General features: G+C 39.0%; 2 protein-coding genes across 2 annotated transcripts in view; both read right to left on the bottom strand.

Moving 5' to 3' along the window:
- Positions 1–4,805, bottom strand: part of ap1m3 (adaptor related protein complex 1 subunit mu 3) — a 39,212-nt gene extending 34,407 nt beyond the window's left edge. The window contains exon 1 of the mRNA XM_026146474.1: positions 4,579–4,805. Coding sequence (XP_026002259.1) covers positions 4,579–4,620 — 42 coding nt within the window. The 5' untranslated portion in view covers positions 4,621–4,805. The remainder of the gene's footprint in view (positions 1–4,578) is intronic.
- A 1,836-nt stretch (positions 4,806–6,641) lies between these two features.
- Positions 6,642–14,453, bottom strand: c17h1orf210 (chromosome 17 C1orf210 homolog). The gene is made up of 4 exons (XM_026148255.1): positions 14,290–14,453; positions 8,548–9,083; positions 8,158–8,343; positions 6,642–7,179 (listed from the first exon to the last, which is right to left on the bottom strand). Exons 2-4 carry the CDS (start codon positions 8,594–8,596, stop codon positions 6,977–6,979), a joined length of 438 nt encoding a protein of 145 aa, XP_026004040.1. The 5' UTR covers positions 8,597–9,083; positions 14,290–14,453; the 3' UTR covers positions 6,642–6,976.
- Between the last annotated feature and the right edge of the window lie 10,949 nt (positions 14,454–25,402).

Here is a 25,402-nt window from a genome sequence, read left to right as displayed (position 1 = left end):
TGAGACAATAAATCAATAAAAGACGAAGAAAGTTTATCACTCTTTTCATTTACTGTGATGAGCTGTGACGAGCTTCTTATTGACTGCTTTATCCACCAATTTTCCTCTGTGTAATTCTCTCTTTTAGTGCATTGATGTCCACCTTTAAAAAAACAACACAAAAGAAAACCCACCAAATTTGCATCTGAGAGACATTTCACATCATCCGATTATGATGATTCTGAAAATAACTAGTCTGTGGTAACAATAATGGTGCCAATCATAAGAATGACTTGTAAAAACTTTTATATCACCTTTAGGAAACGGAAGTGTCAACATATCACTGCCGTGCCACTATGGTTCAAACGTGTGTCAGTTAAACTCGTATTTCCAGAAAAACAAGCAGTGCTGCACTGTTTTCAGCAGAGAACCAATCAGTTAGCATATTTCATGCCCCAAAGCAAAGCACTGCTACTTAATAATCCAGGTCTCTTTACAACCAAGTGGGAATGTATCCCTTTCAAGTTAACCCGCAGTAGTGTCTGCTTAAAGTTTGGGAAGTTTTGCTGGAATATCAACGTGCATCACAAATATTTTTTATATCTAATTGTTTTAAATGGCATTCAACTGTGACAGAGAGCTAAAAATCTTTATGTAGAACTTAGTTAAATCGTTTCAAAACCAAGAAATGTTTTTTTGTTCAGTGGGAACAAAAGGAAAAAACTAAAAAGGAAATAAGAACAATGGAAGCATAATATAAAAACTGAAGTATAAAATACAGCCAATTAGCCCTATTATAAACTGAATTACATGTGCTGATCCATTCTTTGTTTAATCTACAAGACAAAAGGCAATTCTTGGCGTTATAATTGGCTTTTACCAGCACAACAAAGTATTATAAAACCATCAGTGGTCTTAAAAAATAAATAAATGAAATAAAACATAATCAGCCGGGGAAAATCGCTGTGGGGATTTGATGGGAGTTTGTTACTGGGTCACACAAGCCAATCAATGACTGTTTTCAATGTTTGAAATCAATAGAAAGCACTCACTGCTAACCTCTAAAGAAACATGGCAACAGACACCCCTCGCTGGGCCGTATGACCGGAAGGCAAACAGGAACAAAACAAAAAAAACAAGAACAGTTTGTGTCACCCATCAACCCTCTTGTAAATTACACTAAGCCCACTAAGTTCAATCTGACTATGAGATAAATTCCTGTACTAAAATAAATTTCTATGTAGAAAATGTTGAATGACGTTTCAAAGCTGCTAGTAGTTAACAGTACACAACTTGTAGCTGAAATAATGAACCATTGAAAAGTACAAAAAGACACCACTGAGTTGGTCCATCAACTGCAACCATTAAATATTGTTAATACTCAAAGGGCCTCGAGAAGGGGGCTTGTTGCAGCTGCAGCATTCTTTGTCCAATAAGACTAAGTCTACAGTGGCAGCTCTATCAAACTCGTACTTCTGCTTAGCTGGTACAGTGTTTACTATATTAATCACAGTTTAGTGTGTCAGCATGCTAATATGATACCCAACACAAGCAGATGATGATGAGAATGTCATTTGTTTTGCATCTAAATAAGTGACTAAATTACAAATGTGATCCAGCTGTAAGTCAGTCCACAAACTGTTACACTGTTAGCAAAATGTGTATTACCCAAGTCATGCACATTCATTCTCTAGGGTCATGGAATGTATCTAAAACAATCTGAAGGTGATCCCTCCAGTAGTCTTTTCTGCCTGCATATTCTCCCTGTGCTTGCATAACCTTTTTCTGGGTACTCTGGCTTCCTCCCATGGTCCAAAGACATCCATGGGTTAGGTTAACAGGCAATTCTAAATTGGCAATAGGTGTGAAAGTGAGTGTGAATAGTTGTCTGTCTCTCTTTGTTATTCCTGCAAAAGACCGGTATCCAAGGTGTGCAGGGTGTAACCTTCCCCAAAATCATTACTCTTAGTGGGTGCGAGTCATAGAGGATGTGATGTATGGATGGACAGATGGATAAATCAACCAGTATGAAAATAATTAAATTGGGATTCATGGTGGACGCAATTAAATTAAACAAATTAAACAATTAAACAAAAAGCTAATCGAAATGAGTCAGTCTTTGCACATTACCATTATGATGTTGATGAATGTGCATTGTCCAACATAATTGAATATATATTACAAAAACTAAGAGCTGTAGCCCCTTGAGCAAATATACTATATGTCTGAAGATGTTAGCCTCCAGCTATTGGAATCTGCCATTACTCATTACAACCCAAAAAGTCAGCTTGAGCATGTTCGCTCATTAAAAATTCTATTGGGAATCACAGAGAACAAATGATGCCATGCTGATTTCAATAGCCTGACATTTAGGTCTACCCAGCAAGTGCAGTCTAGCGCCCATGAGGAGGCACCGAGGGCTTGGGGTAGGTTGGCACACTTGAAAACACAAAAATGCAACAGACTTCTGCAGTAGCAATAGTTCAAAAGGTCTATGGATTTGTACAGTTAAGCAGGTTACCTATGTATCCATAACTGCTTTGGGTTAATGACTACAACCTTAATATTATTTTTTTTATCTACAGTGTCACTGGGACTGTTCTCATGCTTTTTTCCATCTCAGATTTGTTTCACAATTTTCTGCTACAACAGAGGACCTCATCTAGTCAGGGCAGAGAGAGGGTGAAGACTGAAGGCAAAGAGATACTACTGATTTGCCTCAGGGCAGAGATAGATGGATAGAACGCAAGAGAGGGAAAGAGAAAACCTTTATTCTGTACGATAAGACATCCAGGCAACGACGGGACTGATCCTTCTCCCTAATGGGTAATGTTGTCAAGCATATAAGGCTTCTTCAACAATTCTTTTTTTTTTGGCCCCACATAAATTAACTCTACAAGCTAACAGAGTCATATGAAGTAGTAAGAAATTGTAGAAATACTTAAAAAAATACAAAAATTAATGAAAACAGCAAGTACTGCGTCATTTATGATCCTCATGACTTTCAGTATCATTTCCACAAACACTGTTTCATTGTCCTAAGAATAAGTTACGGTTAGAGAAAATACATGGTGAAGATAGTCTTATCCTTTTAATGAGTTATTGGGGTCATTTATAATTCCAGCTGTATATTTATATGTAACATTGTGATATTTATAATCCTAAAAATGTTTCCCACTGTGAATGTGTACAGCTTTTCATAGTGTTTTTCCGGGAAATAGGCTGCCGGTGGGGCAAGGATAATGGAAAGGTCTTTTCCAGGCTCATCAACAGACCCTAAAAACAAATATATATATTTATGCATTAGTTTAACCATTTTTAGCAATATTGCTTTTTCAAAATTATTTTATCATTACTTTCCACTTTAATCACCACATTTTAATGTTTTACACTGGAGCACAGCTATTAGGTCTAGAGTAGCAGGAGCCCTGAAACTAACTCCAATCCTCTTGCAGAAAAATCACTGTAAAACTATAATTACATTAAACCATTTTAGAATAGCTGTCATAGATAAAGGAGAGAGTATATTTACAACAAACACAATAGGAAGTCTATACAACATAATAGGGTCAAAATTTACCACACTCTGTCATTTTAATCACTAAAATAGTTTGGTCAGGTGGTAGACCAAGCCTAGCATTATGGTTACAGATACTTGTTACTTGTTTTGTCTAACTAAACTTACACACATGTTAGAACTGAAACACTTAAATCAGGTGTTTCAGTATTCTGGTAAGATGATCAACATAAAAATAAGTATATTTTTTGCAAAAATAATAAATAAACTTGAGACTTGTCTCCTAATGTGAACGTTAGCAGGTTTTCTCAGGCTTTTACGAGAGCAAACCAAAACAGTGATGGGTTTGTAAGCTACCCAAACAAACTAGATCAACTAAAAACATCACATTTTGCTGTGGGTAGTTGCTTTTTATGACATTTATGGTTGAAATTATTAGATTGGACTGATTAAGGTTATGTAATAATAATAATATCAAATAAGTATTCATGAAATACATAAAAGTGACAAATCCTTACTTTTAGGACTGCAGATTTTTTGTAAGGCACCCAGCTAAATTAACTGATGAGTACAAATTTACAAATAAATGACATTTTCACCTTGAGATCACTAACCCTCAAGCATTTCACTTGAGTTTGTCTCTTAAGATGTATTTCTAATGTATGTCATCCTCATGTCCACACACATATCCCCATTATTTTAAACTAACCACTGTACGGTTTATTGCATGGCATGTAAGGGCTGCCCAAGGTAAAGTTTTAGACCTCGAAATAGGACACATCACGTACAATAAAGGCTGCATCGCTGCACAAGAACAAGCCCTCTGTGTATACTGAACATTGGTGAAACGAGTTTGACAAGTTGAGCTTCTCTTCCTGTCTGCTCTGTACGGGTGGTTCAGAGTTAAATTAGCAAAGAGTTTTCGACAAAGAAAAGTGTATGCGGCATGTGATGTACAGCTGCAGATTACGCCAATAAAAATGAAAATATCCTGTGCGACTTTCTTGGCAAACTGACTATCTTGAGGCAGGTGCTGCGTTGATAATGTCAACTTCCTCACCAACAAGTCGCCACAAACTTACCTTTCCCTTCAGGTCCAGGATAAATATCGCTGACGCCGACATCTTCACGGAGAAAAATCCTCGAGAACAAGAAGTAGGCTAAATAATATCTGGGTCTACTGTAAGATATGGGTCACTTGAGTGGAATACGATTCGCTCCCATCATCCTCGTTCCTCCTCTCCTCCACACTGTACAGTCAACGCGTTTCGCTGCAACTCGCTGCTTTTCCGGATCGTAGCATCAAGCTAGCTACTGTCACGGAAATACGACTTCCGGCTATTTTCTTTTTAAATAAATAACTCCAAATACCTTAAGCAAATCATATTTTAATGTTTCTGTTCTTCATAAATAATACATTCAGTGGCACATTACTTTAAAAATATTAATGGTTTCGTTTTTTCTACTCCCACAGCCCACAATAATTTTGCAGGAATAGGCTGCCATCTGATTTACATTACTGTGACATTAAGACGATCTATATCTATAGATTAAACAGCGTAAAAAATAAGTTTAACCTTTTCTGAATGAAAGGAAAAGTGATGATTAATGGGAGTGGTAATATTATTATAAGTATTATTTAGTCATTATTTTTTCTTGATTTTTGGCATGGTAATGATGGGTGCGTGGGTGGGGGGTTTCTAAGACATGAGACACACCCATCATAGCAAACAACGTTCAATTATCCATTTATTTTGAAGGCGAGATCGTCTTTTTCCGGTTTCGGTGTCAACTTTACACGCCGTGTTTCCGGGTGCCTCGGCTGACAGCTTCACAGACCTGTCAGCCCCTCTCATCATCGGCGTCGTCTCCTGGGATCCGAAGCGCTGCAGGCCTCTGCTCGAGGCGCACTTTCAGGCGTTATTATGGTTGTTTATAGCATCGTCGCAAAGTTTAAATGGACAGGTGAGTGTAATGATTCCATTCTGTGTCCAGTGAGACAAGCAAAATACACAAATTAATGGTGGAGAAATAGCCCTCAGAAATAACCCCGACAGATTTCAGTTGAAAATACATGAGAATGCAGCAAGGGTTTCACTTACAGGTAGATATTTATTGAGGTCTAGCTGACTTTGTGTACACATCTCAGTGCAGTTTCTTAAAAACAGGATTCAAAAGGTTGAAAAGTAACTGCAAGTACTGCTTATGATATATGTGAGCTGCAGTACAATTTAATTTAAAAAAAATGACTGTGGCAGATTAATAATAATAATAATAATAATAATAATAATAATAATAATAATAATGTACCGTAACAGCACAAATGAATGATATGACTCTTGTAATTTTCTTGTAAGGCAACATCCAAAACCATACAATTATTACAATGAAAGTCAGAAAAAACATTTTAAAAGAAAACGGTGCAAGTGTTGTACAGTACATGGTACTTAAAGTACTCTCACTGAGCAAAGCAATGTATGCTCTTGTTGTCAGTCTTACTTAACTATGGCTATGCGTCGGCATACGATTAATTAATTAATAATCCGTGCTATCAAATCAAATCAAGTAATCAGTTAATCAGCTAAAAAAACTGGCTTAGCTATGTTTCCCACACCAAATGCAGCTTTGCATGAGAGGCGTGAGAGGAAGCTGTACATCTATACTGTGTTACACTAAGGCCTAACAAATTAGGCAGCTTGTCACTAATCAGTCACTGATTCAGCTATGACCTGAGGCCATTAGAGTAAAGGGGGAATAGAACTCAGCACACTCTCAAATATACCAATGAAGAGAAATAAACGGAGTTCTGGAATGGGGGAAAAAATCTTTGAAATGATGCTGAGGTAATTGAGAATTTTGAAAGGAAAAGTGATCAAGAAAATCGTATGAAGCTGATATCAGAGACTGGCTATCCCTGCTAACAGGAAAAATAGTAGCTTTTGAAGCTGAAGGCGTACTTCCTATTTTTCTTTTTTTTAAACAGGGTATACTTCCTTTTTTTTTTACAAAAAAACAAAACAAAAACAAAGGTGTATTTCCCTTTTTAAAAAGGTGTACCTACGTTTTTTTTTTTAAAGGTATACTTACATTTTGTTTTGTTTTGTTTTGTTTTTTTTAAACAAAATTTACTTATTTTTTTAATGGGAGATTTGTTCAAGTACATTTTCAAAAATCCAGCAGTTTCCATGATATGTGTTTTTAACGCAAGCCTATTCTCATAAGAACATGTTGAAATGTTCTCCCACACTGAGAACTACTGCCATGATAATGCGCTTGACATCAGGATATTCCTTTCCAAGCTCTCCAGAAATAATGGATTTTTTTTTATCTTTATGCATCTAATCAGTTGTTAACCAAGGATCAGTTTTTGAGATAGAAACTATGAAAACCCATGGAAAAGGATCAGATGGAGTGAAACGGATAGCTCACTTCTGGCCCAAATACCAGAACAGTGGTTCAGAAGGTGTGGAGACATCCCTTCTAACCAATGCTAAACTCACTGTCATAAATCTCTTCCTCCGTGTCCTCTTCTATGTTCTCGGCCGCTCTCTCGGCCCTCTGTCTCTCACTTGTCGGGATATAGTTGTCCTCAATGAAGCCGTCGTCATCCTCCTCGCTCACTGGAGGCATACAGTGAGGATGCATTCCACGTCCTCCGTGCATGGTAAACCCCACTTCCAGGCCTGAAAACAATGAGAAAAGAAGAAGAGAGCAAATAAAAAAACCCACAGCCAAGAATCATTAGAAACCAAGTCCGGTAAGCCATTCTGTCCAACCATGTTATCAGCATTTGCAAATATAAAAAGACTCGCCGAGTAAGTCAACAGAGCGCAGACGGCTTTGGATTTGAGGTATCAATTTCTATGAGCTCTTAATTGCTGTATTAGCTCTTAAAGACACAGTTCTTCTAAACAGAAGATCTCCTGCAGCCTAATAAAAGCCTAATAAAAGATTTTCAAAAGATAATTGTGCAGTCTGGTTTTGCTTCAACTGTAAGTCAGCATTTCTCATTTTTGGAAACATTATGCAAGCTATTTGCCAGGACATGGCATCCGAAGTACAAAAATTAATTGTTGCCGTGTTGTTATGTGTTCATTGGCTTAGATGATATTTTCATTTCCACTTGGAGGCAGTTCAATGCACTGTGAACACAGCACTGGGCACTGATCTCCAGTAGTGTTTTTGTCTTTTTAAACTCAGATATTTAGTCATTGTTGTGCTGCGTTTTGGTCTCCCCCAGCTTCTAAGGACTGCTTCTGTTTTTATCTGCTTTTAATTTCTGACCATCTACAGGAGCTGGTTGTTTATTTTGTCCACAAGCAGCAGGGCCGGAAAACAAAGACAATGAGCTGGAAACCACTGTAGCGCTAACACTAACTGCAGAGGTAGCCTATAATTCCTGTCATTCATCATACACATAATCTTTTGGTCTATTGTTGATTTTAAAAAAAATGCTTTAGGCTGTGACAAAGCACACTATGAGCACAAGTACACTTTTTTCATATTGCTATTTTTCTTGTGTAATGCTTTCTTATCCAATCTGTTGCATGAATTTATAGATGTTAAATGTACTCTGGGCATTGGCTCGGCTTTCGGTTTTGAACATACAAACAAATGTCAGCATGCAGTAATCTCTAAAATTGAATTCATAAAAAGCAAACCTGATGGGTCACAATGGCTAATAGAATCACTCTCCCTCAGCCGCGTGTGTCTGTAGCTCGCCAGGAAGCGCCGAAACACCTGATATTTAACCATAATGGCAATAATAACAGTGACCAAGATGGCTGCGACGAGGACGGCCACGAAGAACTCCCAGCTGTGACCGGTCTGTTTGGCTGTCAAAGTGTCTGTAAGAGAAGACAAGGAGTCCCATTCCAGTTAATCAGTGTGGTTTTGAGGTGGCACAACTGTGGAAAGAACCCAGATACCCGCATTAAGCTTCAACTATGGGGAACTGTATTTACTGTCTTCTGCCGTTAGAGCAGATGCAGAGACAAATTTCCTGCTGACAAACGTTCTATCTGACATTACTAAAACAACTGAACTCTTACCATTTTTTGCTGCTGTTGGTAAAGCTGTGTCATTTAGTGATGGTTCCATTTAGCTTTGCCTCTTATTTGTACAGCCTCTTCTAGAAAGAGACCTCCACTTTGTAGTTCAGTTTGCTTCTTGATGAATGAGGCTTTCCTCTTGCTTTGCGGCACCATTAACTCAAGCGTGAAACCATGGACTGCAGGCGTGTCAAACACATATGTCACTCTCTTTCGACAAGAGCCAGCAGACCCTTGAACTCCTTTTAATTGAAGCTGGCACTTTTCAGTGGTTTGTGTTATATTGCCTTGATCTAATTAAAGCCACTGTAGGATTCAGAAGTGATGTTGTAGGGCTGGCATCTCCCCAGATGAGGGAGTTAGTTGTCTGTTGACTAGTGAGGAGTTTAACTTTCAGAGCGCCGCTTGGCGGCAAGGTTGAGTGACTGGGGGGGAGGCCTCAGTTCAGTACCAGCTGAATGGTGCTGGTATCGTAATCGGTTTATGCATGCAATGAAATATGAGCTACAGACCTCTTGCTGTAGTTACATATGGATCTGGAGAAAGTAGAAAAGAGAAGAAAAGAAGCATGAATATTTTTATTTTACACACTTTCCTACAAAGGCATCTTACAAAACTGGGGAAAAAAGCTCCTCAGTTATGTAGATTACCAGTAAACGATACCCATGTGCATTGGTGCTTTGAAATCTTTGTGGCATTAAATGCATATTTCATAACTAAGCCACACAAAACGAAACTGAACAATCAAACGGCTTAAATATTTCACTAAGTATCTATGGAGAGTGAGTGTTTCATCATTAAAGGAAGCTCTTTTAAAGGTTCTTTTAAATACTGAAATTATCACTCAGCACGGGCTGTCAGGAAATCAGGAGGATATCATGCACAATAGGAAAAGTGTGTCACAAACAGGAAGTCCCACATACTGTAGAACCCTTCCTTTATGCTACACAAAACACTGGCAAAATGAGTAATCTGTGAGTGTGTGTGTGAAGGAATCTTAACTTTGCATGTTTAACAGCTTCCTACAAAACTTCAGACTTAATGGGCAAGAAGATCTTACATTTGTTGTTTATTATAGAAAAATTAAAATGGAATTTCATGGAAAATCAGTGCTGAGAGGAAATTCCATCTAATTTGAGCCACATGGGAAAAGTGCAGCATCTTGGGACTTCACTTCCATTTGTGTTGTGTAGCAAAAAGAAATGGGGAACAGCCTGCCTAGTTTGGCTGAAAGCCAGAACTCTCTACTGATGTCTGCAAAGATCACAATTTTTTAAAGCGATAAAACAAATCTTGCTTTTATGAAATGAAACAAACACATTATTAATACACGTGTGATCCTCCCTTACAGAGCCAGAATCGGCGTTTCCACCCACTTTTCCCCCCAAAAATTAGCTAACCAGCTGTCAAATGTATCATCATATTTCCAGAATTGGCAACGCGCACTGGATTATAAACCCCCGTGTTCTGCTTACATTCAGGAACTCGCTTGTTCCACTTGTTGTATTTTGTTGACAGTAGCATATCAGCGATGTTCTTAATGCAAATACAAACCTGTCGTCCACAAGAGAACCTTTATGCACAGCTATTTGCAAAGTAGACTCATATTTGCATGCACAGCACTACGGGCTGACCCCCTGTATTTACACTGGAGCTGCAAAAATGCAGTCAAATAAGTTTTGCTCTTGTCCGTGATGTCCATTCTTAACTGTTTTTTACTAGGACCTACAGTATATGTTTATGTTTGTGATCTAGATTTTAGATCATAACATTTTTTATTTTTTATTTTTTTTTTTTGGGGGGGGGGTTGCTAAAAACCTTTATATTGACTGTAGATAGATTTATAGCTCACTATAAATATAGAAATGTGTCTTAGTTAAATAAAAGAAGCAACACTGTATTGACACTTTACATCACAAGGCAATTGCCCTTTGCCTGTTGGAAGGCAGTCTTGTTTCCACATAATCACTGTGTCTCAGATGGACTACAGTTACTCTCATACAGATTAGAAAAGGTTTGCAAGTATTGCCACCAAATTTATAATTGCAGACAAATTGTCATAACATTCCAGTTGATCTGGGTTGGTTTGCACTGATGAGCACAGCTTGTCTGCGATGCATCTATCTGCACAGCCTGTTCTCACTCCCGACGCGTAATATACCGACGATTTGTCATGTCCGGAAGCGTTCCATGGGAACGGGAAAGGTGATATCGTGGATGAAATCGAATAGAATGACGCTCCTACGGTAACACACGTTCCAGCTGTGCAATTCAGCCCTAACCATGACCACCACCTTAATCATGTTAGATAGTGTTTTCCAAAGCGATTTAAGTAAAATAAGTGTACATGTGTAGATTCATTTCAAAAGGTTCTCATGTTTCCTAGTTTTTCTGAACTTGTAATATAGGGACGTGTTGGGTGGCCAAAAGGATAATACACCGACGATTTGTCACCTAGCGTTTAATGTTACACTTTGGGAGTTGTTCTGCAATAGATGCATCGCAACCGCTTGCCAACCTCTTGGATTCTGGGTGTATTCCTATATAAAAACATGGTTGATAAGCACCTATGCTATTTTGTAGTTAAATCGTTGTCTTGCAGGGGCTACCTCTCTTTTTGTGGGCAAGTTAATGTGAATGTGAATTTCTATATTCTTATACAACAACAGATTTGTTATTTTTATCACATTGCCACAGATGAACCACTGTTTCCACTAGTGTGACTGTAGAAAAAGCAGTTAAGTGGCAGTAAAAAAAAATCAACATGTAAACTGTAACTGTTATAACATCTAAATTAATTTTTGCAAACCAAACTGATGCATCTTGGTTTGGTTTGCAAATTGGCTGGACTGATTTATAGACAGCAGTGATGGGAAGTGCTGGAGTAGTCATGAATATTGCAGCCTGATTTTATTCAGAAGGCTGACCCACTGAAATTAGGCCTTAGTGACTGGGTGACCTGCTCCGCCACAGTTCACAGGAAGAGCGCAGAACATTGGTTCCCACAATGTGACAACTATGACTTTGGTTTTTATGACTTTGTTCCTGTACCAGCTTCATAAAAAAAGTTCAAATCAACTATGGTTTATAAAGATGTAAAGACGAATTTACAGTGTCTTTCTTTCCCCCAAAATAGTGGTGGTTGTTTTAAAGGGCGTGCTTAAAGTTTCTTGTTCGCTTTCTTGGCTCTGAGGTGATTTTTCACAGCAAGAGAGCTCCAGCTCCTTAGCTGTGGCCATTAGGCGACTTCCCCTTCATCTTCTTAAGCTATTCTCTTCAGCAGTGTTGGCTGTAAACACACCGACAGAGCTGCCTTTATCTCTTCCCGTTCTGTCCTCACACAGGCGTAGCAAAACATACACATCAACCCGGAGCCAAGAATATGTGTGTCAGAGTGTGACTGCGCACTGCCGCAGTACATTTGTTTGTGCTTGTATGCGAAGTTGCATCTGTGAAAAAGCTGCATTTGCGCCTGTGTTTGAATATCACTCTCAAACGCAAGGAGCCAGTTTTTTGCAGCCTTACTTTGTTTCGCCTCTCCAAATTGTGAGTCCAGCGTCAGTTTGTAGACGCTAATGATGGCCAGAGGGCGTGAAATGCTCTCCCTGTCATCAAACTGAATTAAACATCAAAATTATGTTCCGCTCACGGAGTGTGATGAGGCTCCTTTGAAAAGGCTAACTGTAAGCGGTTTGATGCTTTCAAATCTGATTACGCAACAGGAGGTGACACCAAATTATATGGTAAACTTCTTTCAACTTATGTAACAGCGAGCCAGAATCAGACATGAAAAACAGGCTTTTTGATAAGCACTTATCACAAAAATGGATTTACTTTTCAGCTCACACTTTACGCTCTCTGCCTGGCTGAAATAATCACCGATATTTATATTCAAACCACAAGCCGTCCTCTGGGTGACCCTCACCCCAACAATCCACAGTGCAGCGTGCAGGCCTCCCCCTTTGCCTCTTATCCCACTGCCAAGTTTTGTATTTTTGTCTTCCTTTGTAAATGTGTGGAGGAGTCAGGCCATGCTATTGTTTGTCTGTGATGATAGGCACAAGAACTAATTGAGCAGTGGGTTTAAAAACAGCTGGCAGAGACATTGTTTATTAGCCTGATTATTTAACTCACATACTGGAAGTATGAAAGCTACGCCCTGAAAAATGATTAGTGTATTGTGCTGGCGTTGTCTAACTATACCCAAGATCATAATAGCTTAAATGAACTCGCAAATGACATGTTTGGTTTTTGTCTTTTGGTCCTGGAATAATGGCAGTGTCAACAGAGAAGCCTCAGCCACACAAAGAATAAACCCAAGCTTAGGGATGGCTAATTAAAAAGATAATAATCAACCTGCAGCAAGACCAAAAACTACGTTATTTGATATTTTAAAGTTACTTTTAACACTTCCTTAATGAAACTCCACACATTTAAAGTGGGAAATTATAGACATGTGCTGTTTAAAAGAGAGAGAGCCGTTAATGGTGTTCTTTTGTTTGGGGTAAAAACAGCAGGTGGAAAACATGTCAGTGAGTATTCAGCAAGGGTCATTCGGACACTATATGAGTAAAAGAGTTCATAAATTGTGTGCCATTTTGCCGTGACTTCATGCGAAATAAGGTAAAGGTTTGAGTAGCTTTAAAATGAGTAGCAACTACAGAGTGGGAGAAAGGGTTTAAAGGTTGTAGTGTTTGACTGTTCTCTTATAGGTTATAATTTTACCCAAACAAATCACTGAGATAAAACGTACCTGCTCCAAAACCTTTACATTCACCTTTGGTTAAAGGTCGGCATCAAACTCCTTAGGATCTTTGAGTTTTTATTATATCGGTTAAAATGTTTTTGCTGTTGTTGGGGTTGTTTTCTTGAGATATGAACTCTTTTAGCTGCTGTCATATGTTAAACATTAAAGTCTTCTTCTTTTTTCCCGTTTACAGTGACAGCTGGGTAAAGGCCACTAGCTAAACCTTAGCTAAAACTAAAGCTAATCCTCACCTGACTTGGCTACAATTTCTGCTGTCTCTCTTTGGCAGAGAACTCGGTGCTGACAAGTCCTACAGCTCACAGTTTACCAAGCCTGTGGTGTTTTATTCGGAGCCCGGGCTCCAATACAAACAGTATTGTAGGAACTACACACAGCAGAAATACTGCTTATTGCTTTTGTACATTTTGAAGGTGGTGCAGATGCACTCATTTTCGATGGTACAATATACTTTGAAATAATAAAGCACAGCAGTGAGCACACAGTTCTGAACCACTGTGTGCTCAGTTTGTAGGGCAGTGCAGGTCATAGAAATGTAAACACGCTTTGATATTGTGTTTTTTCTGTCTATAGAAAGAATGGCCTTCAGCTGCTGCAGCACTAAATGACTCCACTGCAGGAAAAAAAAATATGTTACTGATTTCCACTGTTAATGAAAACCATATTATTTTTTGATATACTTCGGATTTTTCTGGCAATGCGTTCAGGCACGCATTGCCAGTCCTCCTCCTTCAGTCGTAACCAGTCGAGTTGTAAATAAAAGTATGTTACACTTCATGGTTTTGGAACAGCTAAATACTCCTTATTTTATTTATTTATTTATTTATTTATTTAAATTTCTCCCATTGTGATATTGTTGCACAATATTCAGATATAATTCCTTGTCTCAGTTCACAACCAAACCAAAACACATATCCCAGTGTGTGGAAGACACTGGCTACCTCTCTCTTCTACAAGCTGTTGATTTAAAGCCTTACCTGGTCACCTGTCAGAGTAGATCTCCGTGGCTCGCACATTTCATGTCGACCTTAGCCACATTTTCTCCTGCCTTCCCTATGAAATGGAGAAATGTTATGCAAAGGTTGAGCGAGGTGTGCTCAGCAGCTGCTTCCGAGAACATCCAGTTAATAGGTAACTTTGTAACTAAGGTACGCTCTCTCTCACTCCCGCCTCCTGCCTCTTTTCTGGCCAATGGCACGGCTGACCTGGATGGAGCCAATGTTGTTGTTTTTGCACTGCCAAACCAGGAAGAGGTAGAATTTGACTTATGAGCTGTATTCATATTTTCTTTATATGTAAATACCCACATACAGGTGCAACTATATGATCTGGTCTAACCTGTTTTTTGTTTTTTCTTTCTCAAACACTGGTATCCTGTTGCTGTGGATCATATAATCTTGTTTGTTACGTGCTTTGTGCGTCCCCTCTTCTTGTGTATCGTAACTGTAGTTTAATGCCACCCCTTACTATTTAAAATGCAAACTATTATCCAAGACCTCCTGAGATCAGAAAGGAAATCAGACAAGATAGATTTTTTTGGGTTGACAAGGAGTCATGTTTATGTAAGACGCCGCCCGCTGGAGAGGACAGACCTCTGAAAGGCTCTGAAAGGAAAAGCGAGGTGACCCTGAAAACAATAGGGCCACTTCCTGGCCACTCATCAGTGCACCCTGCATCTTTACATCTCCCTTCCTTACTCTTCCTCTTTCCCTCCCTCCCTCCATATGTTCCAGGACGCTTCAGCTGGATGTCTTGGAGCCGATGACATATATGTAGATAGGTTGGGACACTGAAATGATTGTGTGTGTGTGTGTGTGTGTCCACCACCACGTCTATGGGCTGTTTGATGTCACTTTCAGCCGTGCCTTGCGTAAACAGCATTCCGTGTTTTAGTATATGCTGCAAAGACCTAACCTGTGACTACACTTGTGCATTGTGGGAAAATCAGTGAAGTGCAGTAGCAGCAAAGAGTTAAACTGTGAAAAGGGTGTCTTCCTGTACATGCTGAGTAGACACAATATTTAATGTCACATCTGATGATGAACATGTTCAGTATTTCCTCTCATTTCAACCCTGCTTCATTCTTTTCTGTTAAATACATCGGTATATTAACCAGCTAACCACTTACTTGATCTGCTGTTTGATGCTGTAGTACACAGTAGGCCTACATAGCATTTTTTTTCTTTAATTCTACTTTCTGCCACAGTTTGAAACACCAATGATAAGAACTACAGGAAGGACCTGAATCAGCAGAGAATACATAAGACCATAGAAATGAGCTGAAAGATGTTTAAAGATGCTGTAGATGAGCTGCTTCAACAGACTCTGGGAATGAATGACGTTGTTGTTCAGTGTGAGTGACCTCACCCTGAATCGTGACTTTTAACGTTGTTCATTTTGCGTGACGTGCTGTAAAACATCTACTGTATTTAGCATCTACTGGATTTGTCAGTAAGTTTGGCAAGCATGTGTTTTTCTTTAAATCGCTGTCTTTTGGTCTGAGTGCTATTTCAATAAAGTAAAATGTGAACAGAAAAAAAATCAGATAGTAAAATTAAAGTTTTTTTTTTTTCAGAAACCTTTCAGAAACCAGAGTTTAGTGGTGAACCAGTCATGCAAGTCCAAGGATGAATGCTTCTTCAAAGCATCTACTTTAATCAAGCCCTTACCTAATTCTACCCTGCCTTAAATGTAGTCTTTGTTAAAATAAACATATTAAAGCAGCTTTAAATGTTAGCTTTAGTGGAAGTACTACACTTTTTTGCTAATGAGATCATTTGTTGTAAAGAAATATGCCATCAACAATGTAATTTGAAGTACGATTTTTCTCAAAGCATGCAAAACTTTATGTAAATAATGAATTTGCTAATACATTACTCGTTTCTCCTCTCCTTATTGCAGTTATGTCTGTCAGAACTTCATTTATGTTATGTCTCAACAAATTTAAAACTCATAAAAGGTTCAGGACAACATATTTACATGTGCAGAAGAAAATCAGTTTGTTCAAAAAAGATCCAGATTTTTCATGATAAGATACAAATGTTTTGCTGCTAATGCTTTGAGTCCATCTACAATGTAAACAAGGTTAAGGTCATCAGTGGCAGGTCTGGAACTGTTCTCAGACTCTGGATAAGACTGTAGAAGGAGGCCAGGGGCTTTCCCCACTTGTGCTGGCATGGGATGTTTATTCTTTGTCCTCTAAGTGAAGTGTTGGGATCTGAGGTCATGGCCCTTTCTGTAGGGAAGATGGGAAAGCCTTGGTAGGTCCTTAAAGACGAGGGAAATAACAACACGTGCTGAATTGTACATAACAATGGACACTTGGACATGAGGAGGAAGTTATATGTGAGAAACGAACACACCACTGGACATTTAGTGTGCAGAAGAGACAGTCGCACAAAAAAGCATCCAAGTTTTGTCTAGATTGTCTACTCCAATTTAATTTTCTCTAAGTGTATTTTTTTGAAGGCCATGCATACATCTGTATACATTTGTGGGTTTGCATATGTAAGTGTGCTCCACCTAGAAATATGATCATCTGCACAAGGCCGTCTGTACATGTGTTAAAAATCTGTACATTTTATAATTAAACTGTTCTTTTCTTTTTTTAAATTTGTAATTTTAGGGGGTCCTTTATTAGAATGATTGCATATAATCACTGAATTAATATAATTCAGGTGTCTTCTAATGAGTTTCTGCAAAAATAGACCCTTTTGTCCTTCTTTCCTTCATATCCTTCACTCTTCTGTAATGACCCAGTTACAGCGCAGAGGTTGTGAAAGTTTCATCCAGTTTAATCTAATATAAGAGTTTCCTCACTAGCTCTTCTCATTTGTGTGATGTTACATGCCTCGCTGGCACTAGCATACAAAATCAAGAGTGTGTTTGACTTGATCTCCTTCCATATCTTGCAGGTACAGTATTGTATACACCGTTAGAGAAGAAATGGATACTCTCAGTATCACTGTCCCAGCTTCTCTCTTTGATCGTGCTGCAGGGTATTTATTTTCTGCTCTTTTACTCTTCAAGGTGAATGAATACTACTTATCAAATGACCTACTGCATGTAAAAACATAAAGCTGAATACCTGCCAACTTTTAATACATTGAGGTCCATGTTTAATGACCTGAATGTTTCCTCTTTGAGGAAAGTGACTTACCCAAACGCTGTGTTAATCAGTAGGTGCTATCACTTTTCTGTTTGTTTTGGATGTTATGGTTGTGTGAATGTGCAACAGACTTAAACAGCACCCTGACTGATAAACGCACTGCTTAAAAATGGCCCCAGTAGCACAGAAACACACCCTATGTGGAAGTGAAAATATTAGCTGTGTTATAACTCTGTAATGTAGACCTGCTAGTGTTGCAAAATCCATGTAAAAGTCAACTTGTAGTCAATTTTTTTAATAAGCTCCAACTGCATTTTTCTAATCCCTCCGTGAAAGTTATAAGAATATTTATGTGAAAAGTGAGAGTGTGGCAGGATTCAGTTATGGCTCAGCAAGAAATCTGACTTTTAATTATAGACTGAAAGACTCCTTTTTCAGGTTTGCCATGCAGAAAAGCACCCTCTCTGCTAGTATCCACTTTATTTAGGGTGCCCACTTCTTAGGTTTACACTAATATTAAGGTTTGCTGTTGGTTACGTTTAAAATAATGTTACATGGAAACCTTAAAATATTCAATTTAGTTCTGTTTTATTTATGTTATATTAATGCACAACAACACTCAGACACTCATTTGGGGTCATGCTGAATAAAAAATTGAGTCTACTTTGAAAATCTTGGTCGTCCTATATTTCAAGATCTGTGCAATGAAACCGCACACTCATTGGCTAACAAACTGTCAGTCACAAATCAGTAGCCAGTGTGAATGCACCCGCTCTATTCTCTGTCCCTGTTTTTTCACTGCCATGTTGGTGACAGGGGAAATGGTCATGTCAACACTTCAAAACAGCTGTTTACAAACCAAGCTACATCTAGACCCATTTTCTCTAGCAACTAGAGGTTTTCAATGAGCTTTAAATTGTAGGTTACAAGCCCTACAATATTAAACAAACAAAAAATTAGAAAAAAAAATACACCAATCAGATGACCTGATAAAAGCAAACAAGCACTTCCCGAGAAAGGGAAGGAAAAACTCCCTTTTAACAGGAAGGAACCTTTGCCAGTACAAGCCCAGGGGAGGGGAAGCCATATTCCACAAGTGGTTAGGGGTGAGCAGAGAGAAACAGGACTAACGACATGCTGAGGAAGAGAGCTACTATTTTTGAACTAATAATTAAATGCAAAGGGATGTATAAACGCATAGAGTTTAAAAGAGGTGAGTGAAGAGGAAACACTTGTTGCATCATGGGAAGCCCCCAGGAGCCTAGGACGATTGCCGACTAACTAAGGGAGGGTTCAAGGTAACCTGAGCCAGAGCGTACTATAAACATGTCCAATAGGGAGGTTTTAAGCCTGATCTTAAAAGCTCTGCTGTTGGTTCCACAGGAGAGGGACCTTAAAGTTGAAGGCTCTGCATTCCACTTTTAAATATACTAGGAACTGCAATTAAGCCTGCAGTCTGAGAGCAAAGTGCTCTAGTGTAATATAAGAGCTTTACGGTGTGATCGGAGCTGATTTTTTAATCTCTTGTATGTAAGGTGAAGGACTTTAAATTTGATTCTGGATGTAACAAGAAAGGATTGAGGAGAAGATAAAAATAGAAGAAATAGTTTCTGTCTTTCGGGTCCCCGTCAGTACTCTTACCACAGCTTGAGCCTGAAAATAATAAATGCATGAACTGGTTTTCAGCATCAATAATAATAATAATAATAATAATTGGATTTATATAGAGCTTTTCAAGGCACCCAAAGCGCTTTACAATGCCACTATTCATTCACTCTCACATTCACACACTGGTGGAGGCAAGCTACGGTTGTAGCCACAGCTGCCCTGGGGCAGACTGACAGAAGCGAGGCTGCCATGTCACGCCATCGGCCCCTCTGGCCAACACCATCACTCTGACACGGGATGTTTCTAATTTTGGAGATGTTGTACAAGTGAAAGAAAGCTGTCCTACGTATTTGTTTAATTAAGCCTGTGTTTCTAAGCTAAAAAGAACTAAGACATGAAAAAAGTCATGCCTAGAAATAAAATTAAAACTGTATTTTAATTTTTCAAACTGAATATCCTATGCCTCATTCTCCTCTTCCATCTTAAATATACAGTCTTTTGGTAAGAACAATGCAGTGTAGCATGGCAGACTTTGTGGATGGGGACCTGCTCCCTCAGTAGATATGAATTACTCCTTCCAGGGTACTCCAAATCTTACCTGATCAACCTTGACTTCAAACAGCATCGCCAAACCAGCGAAAAATTGTCTTTAAAAATGGCTTTGCATAGCAAAGTGTTGCATTTCTTGGAGGTTCCTGGTACTTTAAAAATAGTCAGTTTCCTATAATAACAACACTGTGTTAACTTTTGCATGTAATACAACTTAATCCGAGACTTATCACTAACTTCCTCAGTAAATGCAGGGGCATGCATGCTTTGGCACAAGCAGCCATCCAGATCTCACTTGCTGTGTCCCTCCTTCTCACCAGACGCTGGGAACAAGAAACTATGGCCCCCAGACCTGTGTGGCTGAGTGTGCATTTGTGTGTATGTGTGTTTGTCGAACAAGCTATCAAACAGGAGCCGAGACCCGCCACCTCCACCCCCGCCATCACCTCCACAGTCCTTTTCCTGCCTGTAGGGTGATTCCTGCCCCTGCGCTCCCTCCACTTCCTTCACACACATATCAGCCTCCAGCAGCAGTACCTCTTCCTGAATCTGGCTCAAGTTCTCTGGATATTCTCTGGACAAGCAACAACAGCTCATCCATCTCTCTGTGTGTTTGTTTCCATGCCTCCATGCACTCTCTTGCTTTCCCTCTCACTTGCTTTCTCTGCTTGAATTCTCACTTAAAAGGAACGCAGCCTGAGAATATTTTAACACATTATCTTTCATCATGTGTCCCCAGGTGACACATAGTTGACTTCCGGGGCCTCTGCAAATATATTCTCAACATACATATGCATAAAATCTTACACTCCAGCTTAGCACTCTCAGGGTGTTATTTAACTTCCTCAAAACTGCCTATAATATTCCAGAGACACGTTGGCTGTACTCAGTACCACTCCCTTTCCACAGTTTCCTCAATGCCCATGTTCACGTGGGACAGATAGTCTATTTCTGTAATTAGGATTTGTAGCCCTAACTTGTATGATAATACTGATGAAAAACGAGCTCAATATATAGTGATGGCTAGCCAACTAATAAATCACAGAAAAATTAAGCACAACAGCCATTCGGCGAGTGGTTTGAATTTGATCACATTCATACAAAGAATGTGGATTTCAAACAAACCCAATAATATGAATAAAAGGTGATTTCAGTGCTGTAACCTGAACTGGAACCAAAACTGTGACCAAACCACAGAAAGAAGGACAGGAATTTGGGATATAACAAAGGTCTTTTTCTTCTGGGAGTTGTGTTTAAACAAAAAGGGTTCAGGCTCTCAGGATTATATGTGACATTTGCCTTTATAAACACCACAGTAACAGCAAAACCATTTTGCCTGTTCTGGAAAATAATCCCCCCTCCCCAACCCCCTTTTTAGTTATCTGGCTGTGTCTGTTGACTGTCTGAAATCACGTTATCCTCTGTGATCCCATGGTGAACTCAGAACTTTTTTTTTCACATTATACCTGCAGGTCGACTCCATGCTGTTATGATTAGGGCTTCCTCAGTCTGATCCAGAGGCTTTCCATAACATCATTAATGAGGTGTGTGCCTGTGTGTAAAGTCCATCTACCTGTTCAGGGTCAGAAGGGGCCATAACATCAACATCCATCAACATCCTGACAACATGGAGGGTTTGGTTGGTGTCAAAATGACAAGTCACTGTGCTCTACAGCTGGTGATGGACCCAGATCACTCTTTTCCCATTCGCAGTGCCCCGACCTCACCCCAGCAAGCAGATTGCGAGAATTGGGCTGGTGGTAGGTTGCATACTCTCGATTCTGGACCATGTTTTCTTTTCAGTGGGTCTGATGAATGAGCAGGAAAATAGTCGCAGCTTTTGTAACAGTATTGTAGTAGTACTAGTACTAGTAGCGTGGTGTTGTAGTTTAAAAAATGTTTTATAGTGGTTTTTAAATTACTGACACACATCCTCATGTAAGTGAATAATGCATTACACAAAGATATTTTTTTAACCCGAAATCATAAATATTATCAGGCTTGTTAAAAATTCTTTTCAGAATTTTCTCCAAGCACAAAGTTCAAGATTTGAGTTAAACTGTGTGAAGTCAGCACACTATAAATGTCACAAAATGATCAACTAGCCTATTGAGCAACATCAGTACTTTTAACAGGACAAATGGGTAAACTTGAGTTACTCATACTTTTATGATGCGCAGTGCTTTGTGAAACATGTAAGGCTTACAGTATCATACTGTCATGAAAAAGGAAACTTTTCATGGGGCTCTATGCGGTCCTGTGAAAACCGAAGTGCACCTAATGATTCAATAGCTTGTACAACCAACTCTAACAGTCATCATTTGCTGTAAGACTTTATCAGTCTCTCGGAGGAATTTTGTCTCACTTTTCTTTACAGCGTTCTTTCATTTCACTGAGGTTTGTAGAGATCCCTCTATGCACGGCTCTTTAAGGTCCTTCTACACAATCAAGATCTGGACTTTCATTGGACCGTTGCGACACCTTGATTCTTTTGTTTTTCACCCATTCTGTTGTATGATCGTTGTCCTGTTTTGACTATCAGACAATCTCACATTTAACTCTATAACTTTTTGGCATACAGAGGAGTTCATGCTCACCATAATGACCAGTACCCAGGTCCTGGGGATTCGCACTGATATGCTGTGTTTGTCTTTCTTGTGGCCAGACATCTTCACTTTGGTCCAAAGGAAATTGTTGCAGAAGGCTTGTGGCTTGTTGAGATGCATCTTTGCAAACCTACGCCGTGCTGCCATGTTCTTTTTAGAGAGGAGAGGCTTTGTCTTGGCAAGACTTCAAAACAAACTGTGCTTTTCCAGTCTTTTGCTGATTGTGCTGTCATCAGCTTTAACATTAAACATGCTAAATGAAGTCTGTAGAGTCTGAGATGTAGCTCTTGGGTGTTTTGCAATTTCTCTGACCTTGGTAAATTTCCACTCTTGAAAATTTTATTGCATTGTGTTAAAACACACCTGAACCCTCCAGATCAGAAAACTGCCAAATTTCTGCTTCAACAGAGGTACTCACACTTCCTGATGATTGTTTAATTATGTACGTTTTGATTACCTAGCTGCTATTTACCCTCTTAATTCCTATGGAAACTGTAAGGGTGGACTTGGTTTTCAAAGAACTGTGAAAACTTTCTTTCCTACATTTCTGTACATCTTGTAAGTCCTAATCTAAAAACTCTTTTTTAAAAGTTTTTTATTTTTTTTATTTTTTTAAGATTTAAATACCAGTTGTGGCATGTTAAGGCTCTTTCTGCCCAGACAAGTTTTATTTGGTGGAAATGGTCAAAAGACAGTCCTGCCAAACCACACTGTTGGTTTTTCATAAATGTGACAGTGTGAACATAACCAATTTTCTTTTTTATGATAGGATGTGATAAATATGACAAACAGCTGTGGAGTGGGCCAGAAACACTGGCAAGAACGTTTTCCCTCCATCAGTGCTGATTGGAAAATGTATTTATATATCCAAATTCATTACATATACAACACAGTCAGCTTTACTTTGTGAGACAAGTGGTAGAAATAGAAACATAAACATGAGAAAACATCATAGAAACACATACAAAATAAGTGTAAGCATGAAATGCTGAAATTGCCACAAATCATATAGTGAGTGCTGCGAGTGCCCTTCAAACATGCCACAGACCCCTTCGCCCTGCCAAAATGCACACACACACACACACACACACACACACACACACACACACACACACACACACACACACACACACACACACACACACATAATGCTGCATGCGTACAAAAGGGGACAAGGGACAAAAATACACATTTATACACACAGTGATCTGATAGAATAAGCTTTTAATGTTGTCTAATATTGGGCCTAATGACATGCTACTATTGCCCTCACATTAATTGATATTACACAGACTCTTGAGGACATCTATTTGAAAGAAAATAAGGAGAAGCAGGGACTTGTAATAGCTTTTTAGAAATAAGATAATCATGGCTGGTGCATTACCAGTGATACAGTGATCTTTTATCTGCCACCTGATTAGAAAACACAATGATGCTCACAGTCATACCCACTTGTGTCAAAAGCATTAAGAGGTGAACATTTCTCAGATAGTGAGAAACAATCTGCCAGCTGTCAGTTTACATTTTCTTTCTTTGAAGCTCGAGACACTTACAAATTGGGGTAATAGCATTCTGGTCACATGGTCCACAATCACACAGGAATATCTGGATGGTAACACCATCCCTGCTATCTAAAAGTTAGTCTATGTTATGGCTTGAATTAAACCATCAAGTTAATGTCTGTATAACTCTATTACAATGATAATAAGATTGCTGGTGGAGCCTGAGGAAATGGGAGGCATAGAAAGGAAGTGTTCCTGTCATGGGCAACTTGAAACCTGAATCACGAGGCCCTAAAACCTGCCAGTAACTCACTTTGTATCTTCCTCCCAAAGGAGAAGGTAGTTTTTGTGTGCATGTGTGGTAAAACAGGGGTGAGTGTCTATACGTGCCTGCAAGTGTACATTTAGATCAAATGTAGCCCACTACTACATCTTAGCAACTTTTCCCATCCCATGCTCACCCCATCCACACTGGCGTTGTATATTTTTGTACCCTGTCATGTCATTTCCCATCATTCTATGTCTTGAGCCATCTGTTGGCAGTATTTACCCCTTAAGGTTACTTAAGTGGCAGCTTTTCTTTGTGTGAAAGTATACAGTGGAAAGTGACAGGAAAGATGGGAGGGAAAGGGAAACGACATGCGACAAAAGTCGAGATCTCATGTGCTGTGATCTGAACTTCTGTCTTCACATCTTTGCTCCAAGGAGGTGAACAAATCTCTCCAGTCACTTTTTTTTAACAACCAGATTTAACAGCTGCACCTTTCAGATGTGTTCCTGCGAACGCAATAACAGATTTGAGTTTCCGTGCTTCAAGTGTTTGCACCACATGTGTTTCGCTAAAGTCACAAATGGTACCAATTTGCAGCATGTTTTGACTGTACATCAGATCTTCGGTTCAGATACCATTTTTGGATTCATGATTGCTCCTTGATGCAAGTGTTGGAGAAATAAACAAAGACACATATCTGAAAAATGTATGTCAATTTGTGGCTGAGCAGTTGCAGCAACTTTCTGACCCCTGCTGAGTTAAAGTCTGTGCCAAAAAAGCGAAACAAAAAAATACTTTAGTTTTTCATTTCCAGGTAAAAAAAAATCTCATTGAGATTAAAAATCTCATTTCTTCACATATTAAAGAATTACAAATGTAGTAGTTAATCTGTGGTATTTTTGGATATAGCTTCTTTTTTACTGACTCGATTTTTGGATATAGCTTCTTTTTTACTGACTCGATTTTTGGATATAGCTTCTTTTTTACTGACTCGTACAACAGATTTAAACTAAAAATCTGATCTTTTGAAAGCATGAATTTATGTCAATAATAATAAATCGTCACTTACAACAGGGATGATCCAGGGTCTGAGTCACAGCTTCATGCAAACCACAGTTGACCAAGGTTAATGGTATGATGGGCATGGGTGACATAAAGCATACTCTGCACACACAAGCTATTTTTCCTCACAAGCAGACGTTCATGGGAAAACTGGAAGAATGTTTATTTATTTTCCAGCTTTGTGGCACATGCTTCACTAATACCAGATTGCACTCCCTGGCTGCTTTGTTTGGTACACCTGTTCAACTGCTCCTTACAGCAATCAGCCAATCTCACAGTAGCAACTTTGGCATGTAGAAATGGCCCAGATAACCTGCTGAGGTTCAAACTGAACATCAGAATGGGGAAGAAAGGTCAGTTAATGACTTAGTGTGGCAGGGTTGG

Source organism: Astatotilapia calliptera, chromosome 17, assembly GCF_900246225.1.
Source record: "Astatotilapia calliptera chromosome 17, fAstCal1.2, whole genome shotgun sequence".
NCBI classification, from domain to species: domain Eukaryota; kingdom Metazoa; phylum Chordata; class Actinopteri; order Cichliformes; family Cichlidae; genus Astatotilapia; species Astatotilapia calliptera.
Note: the sequence above shows the minus strand (reverse complement) of the source record. Positions and strands in the feature narration are given on the sequence as shown.